The 21,528-nt window shown below is 37.9% G+C and overlaps 1 protein-coding gene across 1 annotated transcript; it reads right to left on the bottom strand.

The window, feature by feature from the left end:
* Positions 1-237: 237 nt before the first annotated feature.
* On the bottom strand, positions 238-17,975 carry LOC137760601 (small ribosomal subunit protein uS10-like). The gene is made up of 3 exons (XM_068537552.1): positions 17,831-17,975; positions 9,081-9,138; positions 238-475 (listed from the first exon to the last, which is right to left on the bottom strand). Exons 1-3 carry the CDS (start codon positions 17,973-17,975, stop codon positions 238-240), a joined length of 441 nt encoding a protein of 146 aa, XP_068393653.1.
* Between the last annotated feature and the right edge of the window lie 3,553 nt (positions 17,976-21,528).

Here is a 21,528-nt window from a genome sequence, read left to right as displayed (position 1 = left end):
TGGGAACACTTCCCCACATGAGAGAATTGTGATTTGCTTTACGTATCCATTTTAAAGAAATTCAAAGCTGTTTATCAGAAACAAGGATTTTTTTAAAAATTTCATTTGATAGTTGTAAAAGAATAATAATTTGAATAATCTTTCCTCCTCAGAGACACATACTTGGTCCTTTAGGGTAAGATCCTTTTTCTTTTTTCTTTTTAAACAACTGATTATCAACTTATTAAAAATGTTGATTTAAGCACCTGCGATGGTGACTTCAACCTCGACTCCTGGCTCAATACTGATGGAAGTGCTCTGCTTGACAATCTCAGAGGGACTGTACAGGTCAATGAGTCGCTTGTGGATCCTCATCTGAAAACGATCCCAAGTCTTAGAACCTTCACCGCAAGTTTTCCTTGTAGTTATTCTCAGAGTCTTGGTAGGTATGTGTCCATTTGTTGCCAAATTAAGCTCCAAGGCATTACTTCCTGACCTAGGTACCGTTAATAATAGTTCTTAATTAATTAATTTTATTGTTAATGAATGTTAATTAATTTTAATTATGTATATTGTTATTAATTACATTATTGTTAATACATTATTGTTAATTAATAATGCACTATCTAATAAGTGAAATAATTCACAAATAACTTAAAAAAACTCAAAAAACAAGGGAGGAGTTTTCTAGAATTGCATCAAATACTATAGAAATGATTGATGATTTTTGTCCAACTGATGGATGATCAGATTGATCCATTTTTACATTACAATTCTAAATCTTCTGAGGTAGAAGCCACTATATCATTAATTAAGTTATTCGGGTATGTTTCCCCAAATCTTATCTGTTCTTTTCCAATATAAGTGATACTCCTTAAAAGTTATTTTTGTGAAATATTTTAGACACAAAAGATATAGAAGGAAACGTAACAAATACTTTGTTCCTTGCCTCTAAGCTTAAAAAATAATACATCACAGCTACAATTGAAGAAGCTCTGTGTACTCTTCCTTATGCCATTCCCTTCCTTCTCCTACCATCAAACACCCAACCTGTGCATGTTTTTATACCTTTACTACATGTTAATGTATCCCTAAAATATTTGCCACTGTTTTAAGTGTTCTAAAACTTTGTACAAATGGCATCATACTCTATGTGTCACCAACTTATTTTTATTAGTTTAATATTGTGTGTTTGAGATTTATCCATATTGCTATGTCATTGTGTTTATTCATTTAAGCTGCTAGGTAGTATGAATTTACCTTAATTTATTTATTCATTCTCCTCTTTATGGATATTAAAATTTTTTCTATTTTCACTTACGAACAGTGCTACAATGAATATTCTTATATACGTAACTTGTGCAAGAGTTTCTTTAGGGTATACATCTAGGAGTAGAACTTCAAGAACTCTGAGTTGGTATCTTCAACTTTATTAATATTACCAAATTGCCCTCTCAAGTGTAAATTACCCCCATTTACACTCCCACCAGCCATGTGTGGTTCCCCCCAACCCCACCTTTTCTCATCACTTGGGTTGCCCAGCATTTTCATATTTACCATTTGATAAATGTGAAAAGACATTTGACTGGGTTTTCATTTACACCTCTCTCCAGCTCTTCTCTTTAGGAGAATATAGGCCCGAGCATAAGATATTCTGAAAGTTTTTGTCTTCACCATCCCACTCCCCATCCTTCATTCTGCTGGGAAACTCTGAGAACTTACGTATCAGGGGACACTTCTGATGTTTCCTTCCATGTGGAGGTGTGACAGTTATGACCTCTCCTCCTCAGTGTTAAGTAAGAAACTGTGAAGGGTCTGAGATTTTACCCTACTTGGAAGCTAACAAGTTAGCCTGCCATCGTTTTATATACATAAACTGACAGAAGACACAAGACCCCTGGGTCAGAGAAACAGACCATTTATGACTCACAGCACGACTCCTGTCTGATAGAATTACTCAGTAAGTCATATACACAACACTGTGCACTAAAGCTGCCCACCATCGCCTCTTGTTCCTTCATACCTAGGATAAATTTCATCTTCATGACCAGTATTGTAATCTCTGCTTTCCTAGACAATTAGGAGAAATCCACTATAGTGAAACTTGTTCCTTTTTATTTCTAAAAAAGCCATGTATATCAACGGAGAAAAATTTTAGTATAGTATTTTCAGTCCCTTGTTTTCAGTTTAGCCAATTACAAGCTCAGCATCATGGCATAGTGGACGCTGTCCAAACACAGTTTGATCTACTTTTGAACACCGATTCTGCCATTTTATACCTGGATGGCTTTGGGCAAGTTTCCTAATTTCTCTGAGATCCAAAGACCTCATCTGTACAGTAGTCATAAAATGCTTGCATCAAAGAGTTGACAGACTCGGATGCACTAGTGCAGGTAAAACACCTGATACATGATAAATACCTCAGTGTTAACAATGATTATTATTCTAAAAGGCAACATCCTTTGGTGGAAGGTTGTTTATTTCCCTGAATTTAGCAAACACCCCTTGCCCTGGTGTTATTCCATAATTATTGCTCCCAGGGATATTTTAGATTTGACAGAAAATAACCACTGCCTTTATTGGGTACCCACAGGCTAGATGTTTTTTTCAAGGTAGAAATTATGCTACACACTTTACAGATGAGGATATAAAGCAAGAGAAGTTAGGAAAATTGCCCACAGTCATACAGTCAGTAAATGTTAGATCTAGGATTTGAACCCATGTCTGTTTACTTCTTAGCCCTGGGCTCCTGTTTATTTATCAATACAAATTAGGATGTATACATTTTAATAAAGCATCAGGATATTAGAGTATTTGACTCATTTTACTTAGTCATGAATATGAATATGACAGTAAATACATTCACAGTTTTGGGAGAGAAATGATGCCAAAGTCTCTTGTGATTTTTCTTTACCAGGGAAGTGTAGCTCTACTAAACACACACAAAGTGTCCAAGCTTCCTATGTGAGTTTGGTAGTTAGCAAAGCCTCTTGAGAAAATGAAACAACCAAAAATCAGTAATGTTTTTAAGATATTTCCTTTTTTACCACTTGACTAAAAGTATTTTGAAAATCCAGTTACAATTTTAAGGAAGCTTCTCCAACACAGAAAACAATTCCAGGCCAGACACCCTTGAACTCAGGCACTTTACAACCAACTTCCTTTATGCTTTTCATTTTTTACCATCCTTCTGCTGAGCAGTAAAATGAGTGAGCAATACAGGAATATCAGAATTTTTAGTGTTTTCCTATTCCGTTGGAAGGCTTTATCTGATCTGAGCGATGCTTTAACTATGTTAACACAGAAATACAGCCTCAATGTCGGTGGCTTAAATGTAAAGAACCATGCTTAGGATGGAATGGCATGTATAACTTCTGTCTTTCTCATAATCTAAAGACTTATTTCAAGTTATACAATCAGAAAAATCAATGTTTAAACTCTAAAGGACTATTAAGTTCAGAAATCTCCCCTCCAAAATCCTTCATGTTTCACCAGGTCATTATTTTAATATGCAATTAAAGCACTGTAATGCCACAACTGATGATGGGAGACTTTCTGTGGGATTAGTCAACCCACATTTAGCCTTCCAACCTTTGCTTCCAGATTGAGCAGAATCTTGCAGTTTCACCCCATCTCTGCCTGTCTGTCTATTCCTCCAGTTGATATTTAAAGTTAGTTTCAAAATAAATAATTATAAGCCCCTGTGTCATCACCCATACTATACATTTTCTTCTTTCAAAAATTCTTTCTCCTTGATGCTCAGATTGCTTTGCCAGAAAACCTCCAAATAAATGCCTAGAAATAGGAACTCCCTGAGAAAGGGATCCGCACTCTAAACCAAACTGGACTACCTATGAATGCATCAGGAGGCAACCCATTTCCGTAGCTACTTAAGGTATGTATAAAGCCTACAGCAATTATGCACTTTCATTTTAGGCAGCCTCTTAGACTTAACTTTTAATTACTTCCTAGGTATGAGTGCCTCTACCCAATTCACTTAAGCAGATGTAACTACAACGGCCAAAAACACTGTGGACTGGTGTCCTCCAGAGACCTGTTCATTACCTGTCATTAAATGTTTTAAAAGTTTGCATAATTGATCCAGCCAATAAGTCATCATTGATTTATGGGGTTCTGTGCTGAAGAGTTGCTCTTTAAAAATTCATAACACTGGTATGTGTCTTTACAATCCATTAGCTGTTTACGTACCCACAGCCTTAGCATTGATTGACCTTGGACTGAGATTCTCATGGACTTCTTTTTTTTTGCAAGTCCTCAGTATAGAAAAGCAATACTTCAGCCTTCTCCCTTGACAGCTATACTTTGATTTTTTTTCCCCCTCCATCAAAACAGAAACTTTACTTGAAATGATGAATAAAGCATATTCCATAAACAGCTCTTCACTATTATTTAAGCTTATGGGCTGCGTTGTGTGAATCTCCTTTCCCTGCCATCAGATTCAAGTGTGTAAATGTTCTAAAAGGCTTTGAAAGTTTTATGATGATTTCAGGGGATGGAAGAGTAATAGCTGAAGAGTGAAGCTATTAGTTTTAATATTTATATTGAGTGCTCTGAAACATTAATGTGACAAGATGTAAGATCAGTGCAGTGGGATATATTTACTTCACAACCATTGCCACGTGACCAAAAAAACCCATGTATGTGTATATTTGTGTGTGTGTGTGTCTGTGTGTGCGTGTTTATTTGCTAAAACTTTTGAGACCAAGGTTCAAACGTTGTTTGCACGTTATTATTTTTTCTTTTTCATGAGATTTAAAGTTCTGATTGACGAATACGTTAGCTTTTCTTGAACTTCAGCTATTTTTAGGAAGCAGGAATGGGCTGCCAGACAAAGGTTGATACATGGGTTTGTTAATTTGTGTGGGTCTGCATTCGAACAGTACTCTGAGCCCACCATGGTGAATACCATCCACCAGATTGTAACACTTTCTCCTGCCTTCACTTCCAACTGTGTCTTGGGGAATCTAAAGAGTGATGATTGTAAATCTGGACTGAGAGGACTTCATAATGAGAGCCACTCCTGGCGATTTCATATGGAAAAGAAATGAGGCAAGGAAGTTTTGAGCTCTGGACTCTGTCAGTTCTGGATTCAGCCTCAGCTCCACCCCAACAGGCTTTGTGACCTTGTGCCTGTCTCTCTACATTTTCACGTTTGATTATTGATTTTTAAAAGGGGAATAATAATTTACCAATTCACATACTTCTTGCAGTGATTAAAAGAGATAATCCCTGTAAAGACCTGGCACAGTAAATATTCCTGAGTATTATTCCCACAATCAAATGAGCTAATACCTTCAGAGTACCTGTAATGTGCAAGGCACTGAATTTTCACCAATTACTAGATTTTTAAAGTATGATATGTGGTTCTCATTTTCAAGATATTAACCATCTATTGGGAAACCAAGAACATTTGCCCAACTTAAATCTCAAAACAAAAGCAGAAGTGTTGTTCTAGAACTAGAGCAGAACTAAAAGGCCCAAGTTTAAGTCTAAGGTATTGATACTTCACCTCACATAGTGACCATGAAGATTCAAGAACATAACGTTAATAATGTTTGTGGTAAATGGTAAGCTACTAAATATGTAGTATATTCAGACAATTCCAAGTTTGGAGAGTTTAGACAAACCTAAATGACCAGATGACTTCCTAGCTATTTTTGGATGTCCATAGCAATGAAGGCATTCATCATGACATAAATGAGACAGAGAGCAGGTAATGATAAAGATCAGTGAAGGAAGACCTTGCTTTATGCTGGGTGATCATGGCAGAGTGGGACTGGACCGGACATATAAGGTCAATTTCAACATCAATAGGCAAAGAAAAGTAATTAACTGTGAGAGTAGTCAAAATGCAATGAGTAAAAGGAACAAAAAGCAAAGGAAGAAAAGCCAAGGTCCACGGGGAAGGTAGAAGTATGGTGTGGGCATGGGCGCTAAACTGTGGGAGCTAAAGTTACAAAAGTGATCTAGGGAAGATGGCAGTGCCTGGAGCGCCAGGATAGAGTTGTTATTTTGACCCTGTAGCCCAGTGGGGGTTTTTTCTTTCCCATTTTAAAAAAGCAGTATAATATTTTAATAAAAGTTAACTTTTTATTTTTTAATCTAAGTAAAATATATCCATAGTTTAAGGCAGCAGTTTTTAACCTTGGATGTATATCAAAATCACTTGGGGAGCTTTTATAAATTCAATACCCAGGCCTCACCCCAGACTAATTAAATCAGATTCTCTTAGGGTGGGACTGAGACATCAATCAGCATTTTTAAAGCTCCCAGGTGATTCTGGTGCAACCAAGGTTGAGAACCACTGGTTTAAAGTGTTCATTTTGCACTACAACGAAAAAGAGCTATTCCTCTGCTCCATTCCACCCCTCCACTTGACCTCATAGTATAAAGGCCATAACTTGTCTCTTCTGTTTTCCATATATTAGTCTCTTGTATTTCGAAGGTTTCCCTCAGATCCATAGGAATCCTTGACCCTCTGTTCGTGTTTAAGAATGAGATACTTAAAAAATTATGGAAAATTCCTTTGCATGGATTTTGAATGGCTTATGGAAGATTCCTTCACAATTGTTGGGCTTTATCATAGGTAAGTGGTGAGCTAGCTTTTTAGTTGAAGGAACTTCATATGTCAACATTCATAAGCCTTTTCTCTGGGATTCTTCATTTTCTTAAGAGAAGACTCCTCCAGACTCCTGCCTGGGCACTTTGTATGACTTGGTTCCTCTATTCTGTGAACGGGGCAGGGGAAGATGCCAAGGTCCCGCTAGTCAATAGGCCAACTGTCACTTAATGCCCTTATTTTTTGCCTTTGCACCTCATCCTTTGCCCTCTGATGTGGCCATGTTCCCCAAACCAGAGCCTCCTTGGTTCAGCTTTTCTAGAGATTAAATTTCTGTTTTCTGAGGTAAATGTAGGGGAGGGTGGTGAATTGTGGGAGGTGGGGGGAAGGTAGAGGCGAGGAGTAGAATCTGGCTGTTCTGGACTGTGCAGTGGTCCTGGGAGTCCAAAAGCTTCATATCCTAACTCACCTTCCACTAATTCTCCTGATTTCTGCTCTGTCTCCTGATTTCCTCACCCCATTAGGTGGTACCTGATGTCCAATCTTGATTTTTTTCCTGGGGTTTTATTGGCTGAATCTGCTCATTTCTTATTGGTATTTATCCTCTGCAAGCCCTTGTATTTTAACTTCCTCTGCTCTGCTGAATCATTTACCACTCTCCATCTACTTCCGGTCTTCCAAAAATATCTTAGCCTTTCTTGTCTGTTGTCCCCTTTCCTGCTTCTTTGACCTTGTGGGTTTATATAATTTTGGTTTTGTTCTTTGAATATTATTTTAATGGAAATAAAATAAAGAGAAACACATGTGGTCAATCTGCCACGTCTAAACAGAAGTCCCAGGGGAATGGGGGGGGGAAGAGTTGTGATTGTTTTTATAAATATTGTGCAGAACTATTAAAAAAAAGTTGGAAACGGAGTCTGTTCCTTGTAAATGAGGGGTAGAGATCCCCTTCCCATCTTCTCCCTTTTCCTTCAAACCCAAACAAACTCTGAGAATACAGATGGAAGAAAGTCCTACTGTAAACAGGGAGTGGTCAGAGGTGAAGACCGTGGTCTCCAAATGCTTCCCTTCTGGGTCTTTTTGCCAAAATATGGAGTGACCAAGGAGCCATGAGGGAGTTGTCTTGTTTCCTGCTATGATTTGCCATGGTCTTTTTGCAGATTGCTGTTACTCAACAAAAATTCCTTAAGTACTTTATTCCTAAGGATGATTAAGATTGCCTGGGGGACACAAAAATCAACAAAATAGCCTCTATGCTCAAGGAACTGATAAGCCAGTGGGGAGGCTGGTGGGAGAGTGGCTGTCACATCACACGCCCTTTCAAAAGCTCTGTCCCATCTCACACATCCTCCAGCGCTGAGAGGGCCTCCTATCAGTCCCCAACTTCACCTCTTCATTATCAAAAAGCACGAATCTCAGGAAGTTTTGCCCAGGGATATTCACAGAGGGCGCAAACTAATGGTGAACAGGTGGGTGCTGCCCCTACAATCCAACCAAGCTCCGATGCCAACTGCCCCCCACAGCTCCCCGGCCTCAGCAGAGACCTTGAAGGATGGATGCTCTAGGCCAATGGCAATTCATATCTTCATATTCAATAAGTATTGCTCAGGTCTCAAATTTAAAGTGGGAAATATGTATCAGCAGGTGAAAGTCTTGATGAGCACATTCTCTTTTTTAAGTTCTTTTCTATCCTCTCTGTCTTCCCCTACATGCCTACTCATCCTTTCCTCATTTAAAGGATTCACTTTAAGCGCCATCCCAAATGCTCACATGGAGGCAAATAAATATGCTTTGTTTGTCCCCAGCTATGAGTCCTCTAATGTAAAGGTTACATGGCAAATATTTTCTATCCCAAATGTCAGAACAATCATGGACTTCCCTGAGGGGACTGTTTTTCAAAAACTCTATGAAATCAGGTTGGCAGGCCAGGAAGGACGGAACGCTGCCACCACACGTATCCCTTGAAAAACCCCAGTAAATGGCATACTCACAGTCTGCACAGTAACACTTGGGAACACCCCAAGCTAGGGCTCCTGGGGGCTAAGGAGGCATCATGGGTGGCAGGTCCAAACACCTACCCCCCCACTCCCAGTCAAGCCTGTGGCCCCTCACACTGTCGGCTCATTTTTCCTGACAAATCTCCAGACGTACACATCTCAGTCACAAGGAATAATTAGGCTTAAAAAACTTTCTGTGGGAAAAACTCCCACACCTTTGTAGGTTTGTCCTGGGGATACCAAGCTCCACTACGCAAATATAATAGTATCAGCAGCTATCTTGCGTGTGCCCTTCCCTCTGTGGACTTCCAAAGTGCTGTACCCGCCATGGGAGAATTCTGGCACAGTAATTCAGGTTGGTGGGCAGACTCTGACAGCCTTTTCACAGATCCTGCTTCTCCCTTCTTAGTAAGGGGACAGGAGGAAGACAGAAAGGAGAAGAGAAGATGTGAGAAAGTTATTAACTTGGCCCCAGACTTCCCTTCCCTCTGCCTGACTCAGGTTTTGGGATCATGTCTGCTTACCTGATCTCCTTTCCTGAGTGTTCTGAAAAAGGAAGCGTAAAAGTCATACTGGAAGATTCTATAGAGAAAATCAATAAGAATAAAAGGAAAACTGCACCCCGCAAGGGGCTGTATGAAATGAAGGAAATGTGGCATACTGGGAAACATTGTATGAGAGGGATCCTGGAGAAGAGAAGTGATATAAAGATAAACATAGGGACAATCAATATTTTTCAGGACTAAGTGAGTGAGAAATTCCTCCAAGTTCCCTTGAGCCAAACAATGGAAGACAATGGGTGATGTGACCATACTTTGCTTTGGTCTGTGTACTTGAACATCCTTATATGACTGAGATACACAGAGAAGATCTGAATTTTTATTGGCACTATAATTCTTTAACTACGACACATTGCAGAAGCTTTCTAAGCCTGCCCAGAGAGTAGCTCTGTACAAACTTGACCTATCCACTTGTCTCTTCTGTAACCTCCAGTGATATTTTGTCCTATTCAGCTACTTCCTGTAGATTAGCCTTCTAGGCTATCTTTCCCTTCTCTTCCTCAGGAAATGCACCCTTGACCTTGAATGGATGCTATCCAGAGTACTCACTGAACAGAGCATTAACCAACAAATGGAGAATAATGTTTGAACCAATGAAAAGATAAGGACTCTTTGGTTGATATGCTTGATATCTTTTGTCTGCCCTTCCAGATTTACCTTTCTCCACGCTGGTCTAGGCCCCTGGGGGCTGACTTGCATGGCCTGATTAATGAAACACCTTGCTCTGACTTCCAGTTGAGTTTGGCCAACGGGAAGCACCAGAAGAAGACCTAGGGATAGGAGTTGAGGCTGGTTGTTCATTCCCCAAACTCACTTCCTGCTCTCCAGGAGTGTTCCTCAACCAAAGACGCAGCCTCAGTCTGGAGACCCTCTCCACCAGCTCTCCTTCCTGGGCTATGATAACCATTCCTCCCCTTGGGCATTCAGGCTTGGAGTCCACTAGCTCTGGAGCTCGGTTCTACCCCTTATGGGTTTTCCCGGCTCCTCACCCACATCCTTGTCAATAGTGTCATTATTAGACTCTCTTCAAATTGTCCAATTCGAGCCTGCCATCTGTTTGCTGCTGGGACCCTGACTGACAAACTTGGCAGGATGAAATTTAGCCCACCCAGAGGTGAAAATAAAATAACGTGTATTTATTAAGCAATTATAAGATAAACATAGGCTGAGAAAAAAAATCTTGTTAGAGTTAAGATATATAAGAAAACATTAAATTATAACAAATAAATCATATCAATAGTATGGGTTTCCTATACCTAGGAAGCTCATGATTCCAATCACTGTATTACAAGAAAGGCTGTTAAAAATCTTATACAATCATCTTTCTTTTTAAATTTCTAAAAGAAAAAAAAACCCAAAACAATGTTTTCAACAAAAGAGCTGAGAAGGGTATAATTTAAGCCTAATAGACTGAGATGAGAAGGATGTAGCTGGGATAAGTAAAAATTATAAAGAAAATAAAAATGAAATAGAAGAATTAAGATCTGCAGTAGTAGAAGCAGTAAAGAGCAGAATTGTCATTGAATAAAATCAAGTCAGTGGTTGCAAAGAATTCACTTGAAGAGCTTTATCATAACACAGAGGAAATGTATGCAGAGAATCAGCCAAAGATCAGCTGAGATCTAAGTGAAGTTACTAAACAGCTGACATACAAGATAAATATTCAATAAGCAAAGTTTTCTAATATATCAGAATAATTACTTAGAAAATATAATAGGAAAAGATTCCATTCATGTTAAAGATATAAATTAATTAATGTATTTGTTTATATTAATCACAAATTGATGTATGGGGTTGTATGAAGAAAACTACAGAGCTTTATTTAGTTATAACAAACAATAGAATGATGTTATTTTAGTGGGTAGGAAAACTCACTATTGTAAAAATATCAATTATTCCCAAATTAATGTGGACGTTTAAGTGCAATAATAATCAAAAGCCTCACGGGACTTTTGTTTGGTGTGGCATGGAGAAGGTCAAGGACTTGACAAAGGATTCTGTATTTATATAAGAAAATGTGCCAAAAAAAAAAAAAACAAACACAAGGAAAATTTTGAAAAACAAGCTCAAAGGAAAAAGACTGTTATACTATAAAGTTATAATAATTAAAACATTGTATTACTTTTACAATAATGTAAAATAATGGAAAGGGGCAATACATGAAATAGAATGGATATTCCAGACATAACAATCTCTATAATATATAATGAGATGGTACCATAAATCAATGGACAGAAGAGAGATTATTCAGTAATTGGTACTGAAACAAGTAGATACATTTTGGAAAAAATATGTTCAATTTTACCTCACCTACCTACACCAAAACCAATTCTAAATGGATTAAAGAACTACACTTTAAAAATTATACCATTAAAAGCTAGAAAAAATTATAAGGTCCTGGATTGAGAAAGAATTTGCTATGTAAATACAATGCAATATTACTCAGCCATAAAAAGGAACGAAATTGGGTCATTTGTAGAGATGTGGATGGAACTAGAGTCTGTCATACAAAGTGAAGTAAGTCAGAAAGAGAAAAACAAATATCATATATTAACGCATATATGTGGAATCTAGAAAAATGGTACAGATGAACCTATTTTCAGGACAGGAATAGAGATGCAGACATAGGGAATGGACACGTGGACACGGCAGGGGGTGGGATGAATTGGCAGATTGGGATTGACGTATGTGCACTGCCATGTGTAAAACAGATAGCTAGTGGGAACCTGCTGTACAGCACAGGGAGCTCAGCTCGGTGCTCTGTGATGACCTAGATGGGTGGGATGGGGGGGGGTGGGTGGGAGGGAGATCCAAGAGGGAGGGGATATATGTATACATATAGTTGATTCACTTTGTTATACAGCAGAAACTAACACAACATTGTAAAGCAATTATACTGCAATACAAAAAAGTTATGAAAGAAGTCATAAAGAAATACTACATTAGTTTTAAAATCAACTTCTATATAACATAAGGTATTAGAGTTCAGGTAAGATATTAGAGTAACTGCTGTAAGAAAAGTCAACAATATAATTGCTTAAAGGACAAAGCGTTTTATGTGCTCTCACATAAGTGTCCAAGATGTGTCACTCAGGTTCATCCAGTTTCTCTCAAATTCCTTGCTCTGCCATCTTCTAAGGCATTGTTGCCTGTGGTTAAAGCTGAGCTTGTGCCACATCTGGATCTCCATCTGGAGAAACAGGGGAAAGAGCAGGAAGGAAGTATTTCCACCATCTTAAGGACCTGGCCAGACAATGGCAACCATCACTTCGGCTCACATTCCATTCTGGCTCCATTTAACTTTAAGAGGGGTAGAATATATAGTCCCTAGCTAGGTAGCCACATATCCAGCTATACTGAACTATGAAAAAGGGGAGAACAAATTTAGGTGGAAAATAGCAGTATCCACCACACCATCATAAAGACAACTGAAAGACAGAGAGAAAACTGAGAAAAAATCGTGCAGCAAATATGGAAAAGCTTGTCATCATTATGACATAAAGAAGTCTGTAGAGGAAATTCAAAAAGAACTAATGTACCCATAAAAAATGGACAAAAGACCTAAACAAACAATATAAATGTCCCATAAACATGAAAATTAGCATTGGTTGTAACAAAGGAATTTAAATGGAAATGATTAAATGCCATTGTTTATCAATCCATTTGTCAAGATCTTACTTAATGATCATTCTCAATGCTGGCAGTGTGGTGAGACCACTTTGTTGGAGTATAAATATCAGAGCATTCAGCATTTGTAAAATATAATATATACCAAGAGTTCAACCATGCTCTTCTCCTGGAACCCTGAATCCATGTTAAGAATCTACTCTAAGGAAATAACCCAAGAAATGGTCAAAGAGGTGTGTACAAATATGTTCACTCTAGCACAAACAGTTGTAAATAACCTAAATGTCTGACAATAAGAATGGTTAAGTAAAGTACGTGTAGGGAGAGCACTGCTGCTGTCTTCGTGTCCCCATCTCACCTATAGACAACTTCTTTCCACATCCCCATTTAGGAAGTGCTGGCAAGGAGAATATATTAAATTTCTTCAATCCTTATTTGTTTCTTTCCCAGAGAAAAATAGCTTATTTGCTTTCAGAGAGCGTCATATCAATGGGCCATATGCCACACAGATAGAGCTGGCAGGAAACATCCTCTACCCTCTCACACTCAGGATTCTTAGGAAAGTCCAGGCGTCCATCTCCGCTTCCTCATAAGTGGTGTGATCTGTCTCAGAATCAAGACCCTCAGTCTCCCAGATTCTCCCAGATTCCATGGAAGTGACTAGTTAAGTGTCTCAGAATTCACTTTATAAACTCAATTATTCAGACAGAAGCATCCAATGTTAGGAGACAGGGTGGAGCAAGGGGGCAGTTCTCAGACCCTACTCTCTTTCTCCAAGCTAACTTCTCTGGGAAGTTCCAAATTCTGGGAATTACTAGGCCTTCATTGATAAGGGTACTTTGTTCCCTACATGGCTCCCTATCCCCATTTTCTACTGGTTAAAACATGGAAGTAGTAGCACCCTAAACCTCCAATACTAGGGGATATCTATAAGTGAAATAATATCCATTTTGTTTGAGAATTATGTTTATTTTTACAGGAAAATGCTATATGATATCAAATGGAAAGCCAAGTAACTCAGACCTCATTTCAACAATATGGAAAGTCAAAATATAATATCTTTGCAGGAAAAGGCATATAAAAATGCCAGATAATTCTTTTTTTAATCTTTTCAAGCTTAGCTGAACTGGAATGAGAATAAGTGAAGTCCTCAGGTCATAATGGACAAAAAAGGGATGTACCCGATGAAGCTGGTGGCTTCGGCTTTAATAGGCTATCGGTGGATTAAAGGACAAAAAGCTTAGACCACATACAAGGTAGGAGTTGTATCAGAGACCCTACCGCATAAAGCTGGGACCACAAAAGGCAACTCTTTGGATGGGTAAACATGGAAAATTTCTGCCGCCACCCATAAGGAGGTAATTAAGAAAAATTTCCAATCTCAGCCTTGGCTTGTAGGGAGCAGACAAAGCAGCACTTTGTAACTGCAAGCCAGTCTTCACATGGGTTTGGGGCTGGAATTCGTATGATGACCCCAAATACCTAAGTCATGAATTTGGTTTAAAGTGTTCCCAAGTATCTGGTGGAATCACATACTAAACCTCTCTGGAGAATCATACCACAGAAAAAAGTTCCAGGATCATGGATCATGAGCTCTCTCTCTCTCTTTGTCTCTGTCTTTCTCTCTCTCTCTCTGTCTTTCTCTCTCTCTCTCTGTCTTTCTCTCTCTCTCATACACACACACAAACACACACACACACACACACACACACACGTGCACACGTGCACGCACAGACATGCACATATTTGAGGTATCGAGCCACCGTGAAAAATTGCTCATAGAAACAGAAATCAGGCAATTAGATTTGCAAAGATGGTGGATATTCAGATAACCAGATGCAGAATATAAGTTTAACATTTTTAAATAAATAAAAGAAATGAATAAAAGCAAGACTAAGGAATAAGAGGCTATGAAAAATGAACAGGCAGGCAGATAAGAAAAAAGAGAAACAAAATTTCTAGAAATTAAAAAACACAGTGAATACAGTTAGAAATTTAATGAATGGATTAAAAAGCAGATTGGACACACAGTAATTCCAATCTCAGGAATTTATCATAAAGAAACAAATTAACAGAAGTTAAAAAAATCTGTCATAGACATGCTCACTGTGGCAATGTCTACAAAGAAAAGCATGGGAATAATCTTTATGGTTAAAGATTTTATACGGTTAAAGATATCAAATCTTTAAAAATGCTTTCATTAACTAAACATTTGTTAAGCTTTTAAAAAAAGCGAATTAGACATATCTGAATTAGTGAATTAATCAGAGACAACTTGTGTTAATATCTTCTAGTAATATCTACAAGTATGTTTTTATATTATGATTTAGTATTATGTTTTATATTATGATATAATATGTTTTATATTATGCTTTAGTAGAGACATGAATGTCTATATAATTAGCCTTTGATTTCAATTTGCAAAGCACTTTTACTTATAAAATGACATTATCCTGACAATAATCCCATGGAATTTTTAGACTAGACATTAATTCCCCAAATAGATTGTAAATTCATTGAAAGCAGGGGCTGAAATGTATTTTTGGCCTTCCACAAATAATTACATGCAATCAACAGATATTATATCTGCTGAATAAATATAGTTAAATCCATTCAGTGCTTCTCTAATCTGTAATGCATTTGAACAAAATATCCACTCTTTCTTTAAAAATCTTTCTCCAGCTTAAAAGTAATTCTTTTTCACAAGTGATTTTGAAATCCCAAAATTGAAGTTTCTAGAAAGGAAACAACACGTGTAAAGACCATTTAATTGGGTACCTAGAGACCCAGATCTGCCCTGATGTAGTTATTTGAACTTGGGCAAAGGAAGAAGTATAGTTGAATTAGGTAAATATTGATGGAGTGTCTGCCAAATGCCAGACATTGTTTGGTAACTTACATATGTTATGATCTCAGCAGTCTTTTGAGAAAATGTCCCAAAGTGATCTTTTCTTGTGTAACACAATGTGTAAAAGAATCATCACTTACTAGGTGCTGTATTTTGTGTCAGGCACTGTGCCAGTTCCTTGACATACATTTTTATCCTCAGTAGTTAACCAATTGCTGCAGCATTTACATGGCATTTTCTCATAGAAATCTCTCCTGCAAGCAGTAGTGTGCCAATGGAATAACCCCTCAAGTCTGCTGTGCCTCAAATGCTTCTTCAAGATCCATGGTAGGAAGAGGGACCATAATGAAGAGAAAGTCCAACCAGCCTTCCCCCACAGCTTGCATTAGAGGGGAATAGGGGGCTGATACGTCTACTCCCCAAAATACCAGTGGGGAGTAGCAGCTCAGTGGAGACGGCAGGAATTACAGACCAAAGTCCACTATTGTAAGAGCCTGTAAGGGATCTGCAACCTTTTGCTCACCTTTTGTTTTAACTTCATTTGTGGAAATCATCTCATACAATTAGGCTCTACCAGAGCTTGCTGGAAAAACCCAAATAAGTCACTCAAGAAAATAAAATCTAACATAGATTGAGGTGATCAAGAACAATTTGAAACCCAAGCCAGGATCATAGCAGGAGTCCAGCTGGCCTAGGATATGGAAGGAACAGAACAACGAAGTCCAAGTGGACACAACCCTCCCATCCCCAGAAATATAGATGACAGCTTTAAAAAGAGTAATAACAATAGCAAACGTCTATATGGTGCTTACTTTATGCCAGGCACTGTATATATATATATATATATATATATATATATATATATATATATATATATATCCATATATCTTCTCTATTTAATCCTTTTTGGTGAGGGTCATTGTTAGTCCCAATTTTTAGATGAGGGCACGTCTACTAATATCACAGGTACCCCATGGCAAAGCCAGAGTTCAAGTGCAGGCGATCTGGCTTCAGAGTCTAAGCTCTTCCTCGCTAGCTCCACCACCTTTCACATACTAATCAGACACTCTTATTCCAGGGATGTACAGAGGTCTTTGGTGACTAAGACATACATACGTGACACATGTATTCCACGTTAGTTGCACAGTGCTCATAGACTGAGAATTCCCAGGAGACTTCAGTCTGCAGATCTTTTTCACCTCACTTGCACGGTAAACCTGGGCGAGTGTGACTCTCAGTAAAGAGCTCAGCTTCTGTGTATGCCGGATCAGCCCTGCACTCATTCATTCAGATACTGTCGCAAACCAGGCAGAGCTCCAGTGCCAGCCTCTCCCGTGCTCACACTGTGATCTGTACCTGTGGTTGCCTTCCCCTGAACCAAGCATCGGAAGCTGTGTGTCTGGCTTTTCTTTAACCCGTGGCTCCATGATAAGGAACCCTTTCTGGTGCAGCAGGAGTGGCAGAAGATCATTTCCTTTGTTTGCCTAGAGGTTTACCTCTCTTCTAGAAAATCCTCTTCCTCTATTCCCGTTGCCCCTTGGTCCTTTAAATCCCTCTAGGGCACACACCTCTGTTATGATCATGTGAGGTGAGGTCCATGGTTTCCAGCAAGAAGCGGCAGGAGAGCCCTTAAAATGTAGGGAATCTGTGAGCTTGTCTCAGATGACATGAAAAGAATGAGTAGCTGGGGAGGATTGGCTAATAGGTATTTGGAGGTGAGTGTGAAAATAATCAACCAGAGGTATGATTTCGGGAGGAAAGTGTACGATATACACATGGTAGGTGATAGAAGTAACTGAAGGAGAATAAAGCAGGGAGTTCCCGACACTACTGGAAAACGGTTTGGGCTTGGGAAGGGGCCTGGAGGCCAAGGAGCCCAACAATCTCTTTACCCTCCCCCCTCTCCTTTCTCTTCTGTCCCATCCACCTCTAAACCTCTTCTATTTTGGTGATCAGAGTATGGATTTAGGGCCAGATACTCAATACCAAGAAGCAGATTGACTCCTTCCCTCATGATCTTTCAGCACTCAGAACCCATCTTACCATGAAGTTTGAGTGTTAAAATATAGTCACTTCTTAGGAGAAATCTATCTGGAAACAGAAATAGTTGTCCACTAAGTGGAAATTGGACATCAAGCTGTTCCCTAATTCAAACGTGCTCATTTAAATTATGATGCACTACATTTCCAAGACACTTCTCAGTCTGCTCAGTCTGCAGTCAATGAGAACTACGTCTTACCGTGCAAACTCCTCTGACGGTGGAGTTGAAGACGCTGAGTGTCAGAGACATTAAGTTTCGTCCCCACACTGCCTAGCTGCCTTCCGATGGAGAATGATGCTGTGAATCCCAAATAATGTCTGAAATGTTTACCCTCTTCTTCCATTCGTGGTCATGATTGATTTCAAACTAAGTGCTGGTGTCTGTCTCATTACATTGTCCTCTGAATACTGTCAAGTTTGCTTTCAGAAGAAACTTTTCAATGTAATAGGCCTCAATAACAAAGAAAGAATGTCGATAGCTAGAAAGAGAAGCAAGGTACATTACTATTGCATTGGCATCCTTCTTTAGAGATCAGGGGAAATATGACAAGCCGGACTCCTATTATTGTTACAGCATATTGCATTCATCTAGGATGGAGCAGAGCTGTGAAAGTGTATCCTGAGGTATTTTCACTTCATGCATTTGGCATTGTTATTAGTTATTACATTAAAGATACATTGGTCTGTTTACTCCTCATGTTTCCTCACAGAGAAAATGTTAACTGTGGAAAAAGAACATTTGATGTTACAAATTATCTAGCTTGCTAGTCTCATCTCCCTTTTAGTATGCAATTATTTGTTTAGCTTCCCTTAGCAAATGAAATTTCAAGGACATTTCAAGGAATATAAATAATATAAAAAGGAAATAGAGCCCCAAAGAATTTTTTTTTCCTCTTCTTCCATTTTTTTTTTTTTGTTGTATTCAGGAATGGTCTTGAATCATGCATATATATGAATCAACAAAATCAGGTTAGCTAAGAAATTGAAAATTGCACTCCACTAGAACATTTGTCTTGCTCTAGAGATCTTTGTTACAGATTTGAAGGACTAATAAAAAATCACCAGCATGACCAGAACAGATGTTTTTTATGGACTTGAGTTGTTAATAGTCTTTTTAGCTTCTCCTAAAGACTTCAGCAGTTTCCTCACTTGTCCTCAACACCTGAAACTCTGTTTACATTGTCCAAAATGGACACTAACAAGGTATATTTAAAATGTCATAAATTGAAATGGGACTACTGGAGATTTTGACAAAGCAGAATAAAATTTAAAAGCAGCAAAGAGAGATAGATGCTAAATAGATAAACAGATCAATGAATAAATATAAGATATAGGTATATAAGTAAAGATAGATTTTACATAGATCAATACTTGAATGAAATGGACATAACAAAAAATAATTAGCTCATCATCATTTTCTTCTTAAAGCAAGAGGTAACTCCTTTCTCCAGCAGAAATTACTAGGATCACAGGAAGCACAGAATAGAAAACTCAAAATGCTGCTATGTTTACCTTGATGGTGTACCTGGAAGTGCTTTCACTGAGAATTAATATGCAATGTTTTTTCTTTCTAAGCCCTTACAAGCCACTCCCAGTGGAGGCCAAAACTGATCAATTTTGCAGAGGCCAAAATAGGTAAGAAACAGCAGCTAATAAGCTTCCTGGTGTCACTGGGACGACTGTTTGTTGCCATCTTCTTAAACTGCATGAGTAGGTGCAAATGGGGCACCTGCCCCCAGCCTTGCCCTCTCCCTGCCCATCTCAGTTGGAGCACACCCCTGCTGGGCATGCCCAGTCCCATTCAGCTTAAGGCCATCTTGCCATCTGCTTCCTCAGTTTCTGGTGTTACCCACAATTTATTTTCCTCTCATTAATGAGTGATGATACAGGATAAGAGGCAGAATCAAGCCTACTAGTTTAGGACAATGTTGTGCACTTTCTTCTTCCCCCATTAATCACAAAGAGATATGCTGGTTTCAAAGCCAGCTCCCTGATTGTGAATTATGTAAACTTGAAAAAGCTTGTTGAGCTCTGAGCCTCAGTTTACTCCTCTGTAAGATCAAGGTGTATATTATCTCTCTCTCCAGATTGTTGTGAAGTAGAAATGAATAAGTCACATGAAAATACCTAAAATAGTATGTGGCACATAGTACACAGTCAGTAAATGGTTATTACTACCATTCATTTATTCATTAATTCCACAAACATATTTTTGAGCTTTCCCCATGTATATGTTATTGATATGTGATGTTATGAGGATATAGAAAAATAAGACAAGATGCTGACCTTTCAAAAAGCTCCTATTCTAGCAAAAGAAACAGACACGTAGTTAAATACCTACTGTCCATAATATATAATCAAAATGTGTCCAAAAAGGCATATGTGTAATTAGAGTTTGAAAATAAGAAGAGAGAAAAAAAAGGTAGAAAAACTACTTCAAAAAATGATGAATGCATCTTTTTAAGTTTGTTGAAAATCATCAACCCACAGATGCAAGAAAAACCTCAACCAAGCCCACACAGGAAAATACAAAGAAAATTTTGCCAAGACATATATAGTTAAATTGCAGGAAAAACAAAGATAAAAAGAAAATCCTATAAGCATTCAGAGAAAAAAAGACACATTACAGGGGAACAACATTAAGACTGATTTCTGACTTCTGATTAGAAATAATCCAAGCCAGGAGACAGTGACTTACATCATTAAATTGCTGAGAGAACATAAAAACTTTTCAACTTAGAATTCTATATCCAGTGAAAATATGTTTCAAAACTGAAGATGAAATAAAGATATGTTCAGATAAACAAAAGTGGAGAGAAGTCACAGTCAGCAAATCCACACTGCAAGAGATGTTAGAGAAAGTTCTTCAGGCTAAAGGAAATAATACCAGAAGGAGAGACATATCTACAGGAGGAAATGAAGAACATAAGAAATGGTAAATTTGTGGGGAAATATGATAGACTATTGCTTTTCTTTAATTTCTTTAAAAGAGATAAATAATGAAGTACTGTGGGGTTAGTAACGTATTAATAATACATGTCATATATTTAACAATAGTTGTGCAAAAGAAAGGGAGGGAGATAAATGGACGTATACTGTTATAAGTCTCTTACATTAAACATGATGTAATATAATATCAATTTAAGATAGACTGTGAGAGGTTAAGGACACATATGTAATGCCTACAGCAACTACTAAAAAATAAATAAAGTAGGATAGCTAAAAGTTAATAGAGGAGGCAAAAATGGAGACATAAAAATATTCACGAATTCAAAAGAAGCTAAAAACACAGGAACAAAGAACAGAAGAAACAGATAGAAAACAAATAGCAAAATGGCAGATTGAAACTCATGAATATGAATAATTGCATTAAATGTAAATGGATACACACAACAATTGAAAATCAGAGATTATCAGACTGGATAAAAGGGGGAAAAGATACAACTACAAGAAACAGTTGAAATGGAAAGATATGGAGGGTTAAAGGTAAAAGGATAGAAGAAGATATCCCATGCAAATGTAAACATCATAAGCTGGTGTGGCTACATTAATATCAGACAAAATGGAGTTCAAAGCAAGAGATATTACTGGAAATAAAGGAAAATATTTGATAGTGATAAATGAGTCAATTCATTAAAAGACATAACAATATTCAATGAGTGTGTATCTAGCAACAGAGCTTCAAAAGACATGGAACAAACCTGACTGAACTAAAAGGAGAAATAGATAAATACATGCTTATATTTGGAGATTTCAGCACTCCTGTCTCAGTAATTGATAGAACAAGTAGACAGAAAAGCAGTGCGGATATGGAAAAGTCAAATAACACTATCAGTCAACTTGGCTTATGTGACATTAATATTTCATCTACCCATAACAGAATACACATTCTTTTCA

The sequence above is a fragment of the Eschrichtius robustus genome, chromosome 3 (genome assembly GCF_028021215.1).
Source record: "Eschrichtius robustus isolate mEscRob2 chromosome 3, mEscRob2.pri, whole genome shotgun sequence".
NCBI classification, from domain to species: Eukaryota; Metazoa; Chordata; class Mammalia; order Artiodactyla; family Eschrichtiidae; genus Eschrichtius; species Eschrichtius robustus.
The sequence above is the reverse complement of the archived record's forward strand: the minus strand, read 5'-3'. Positions and strand labels throughout refer to the sequence as shown.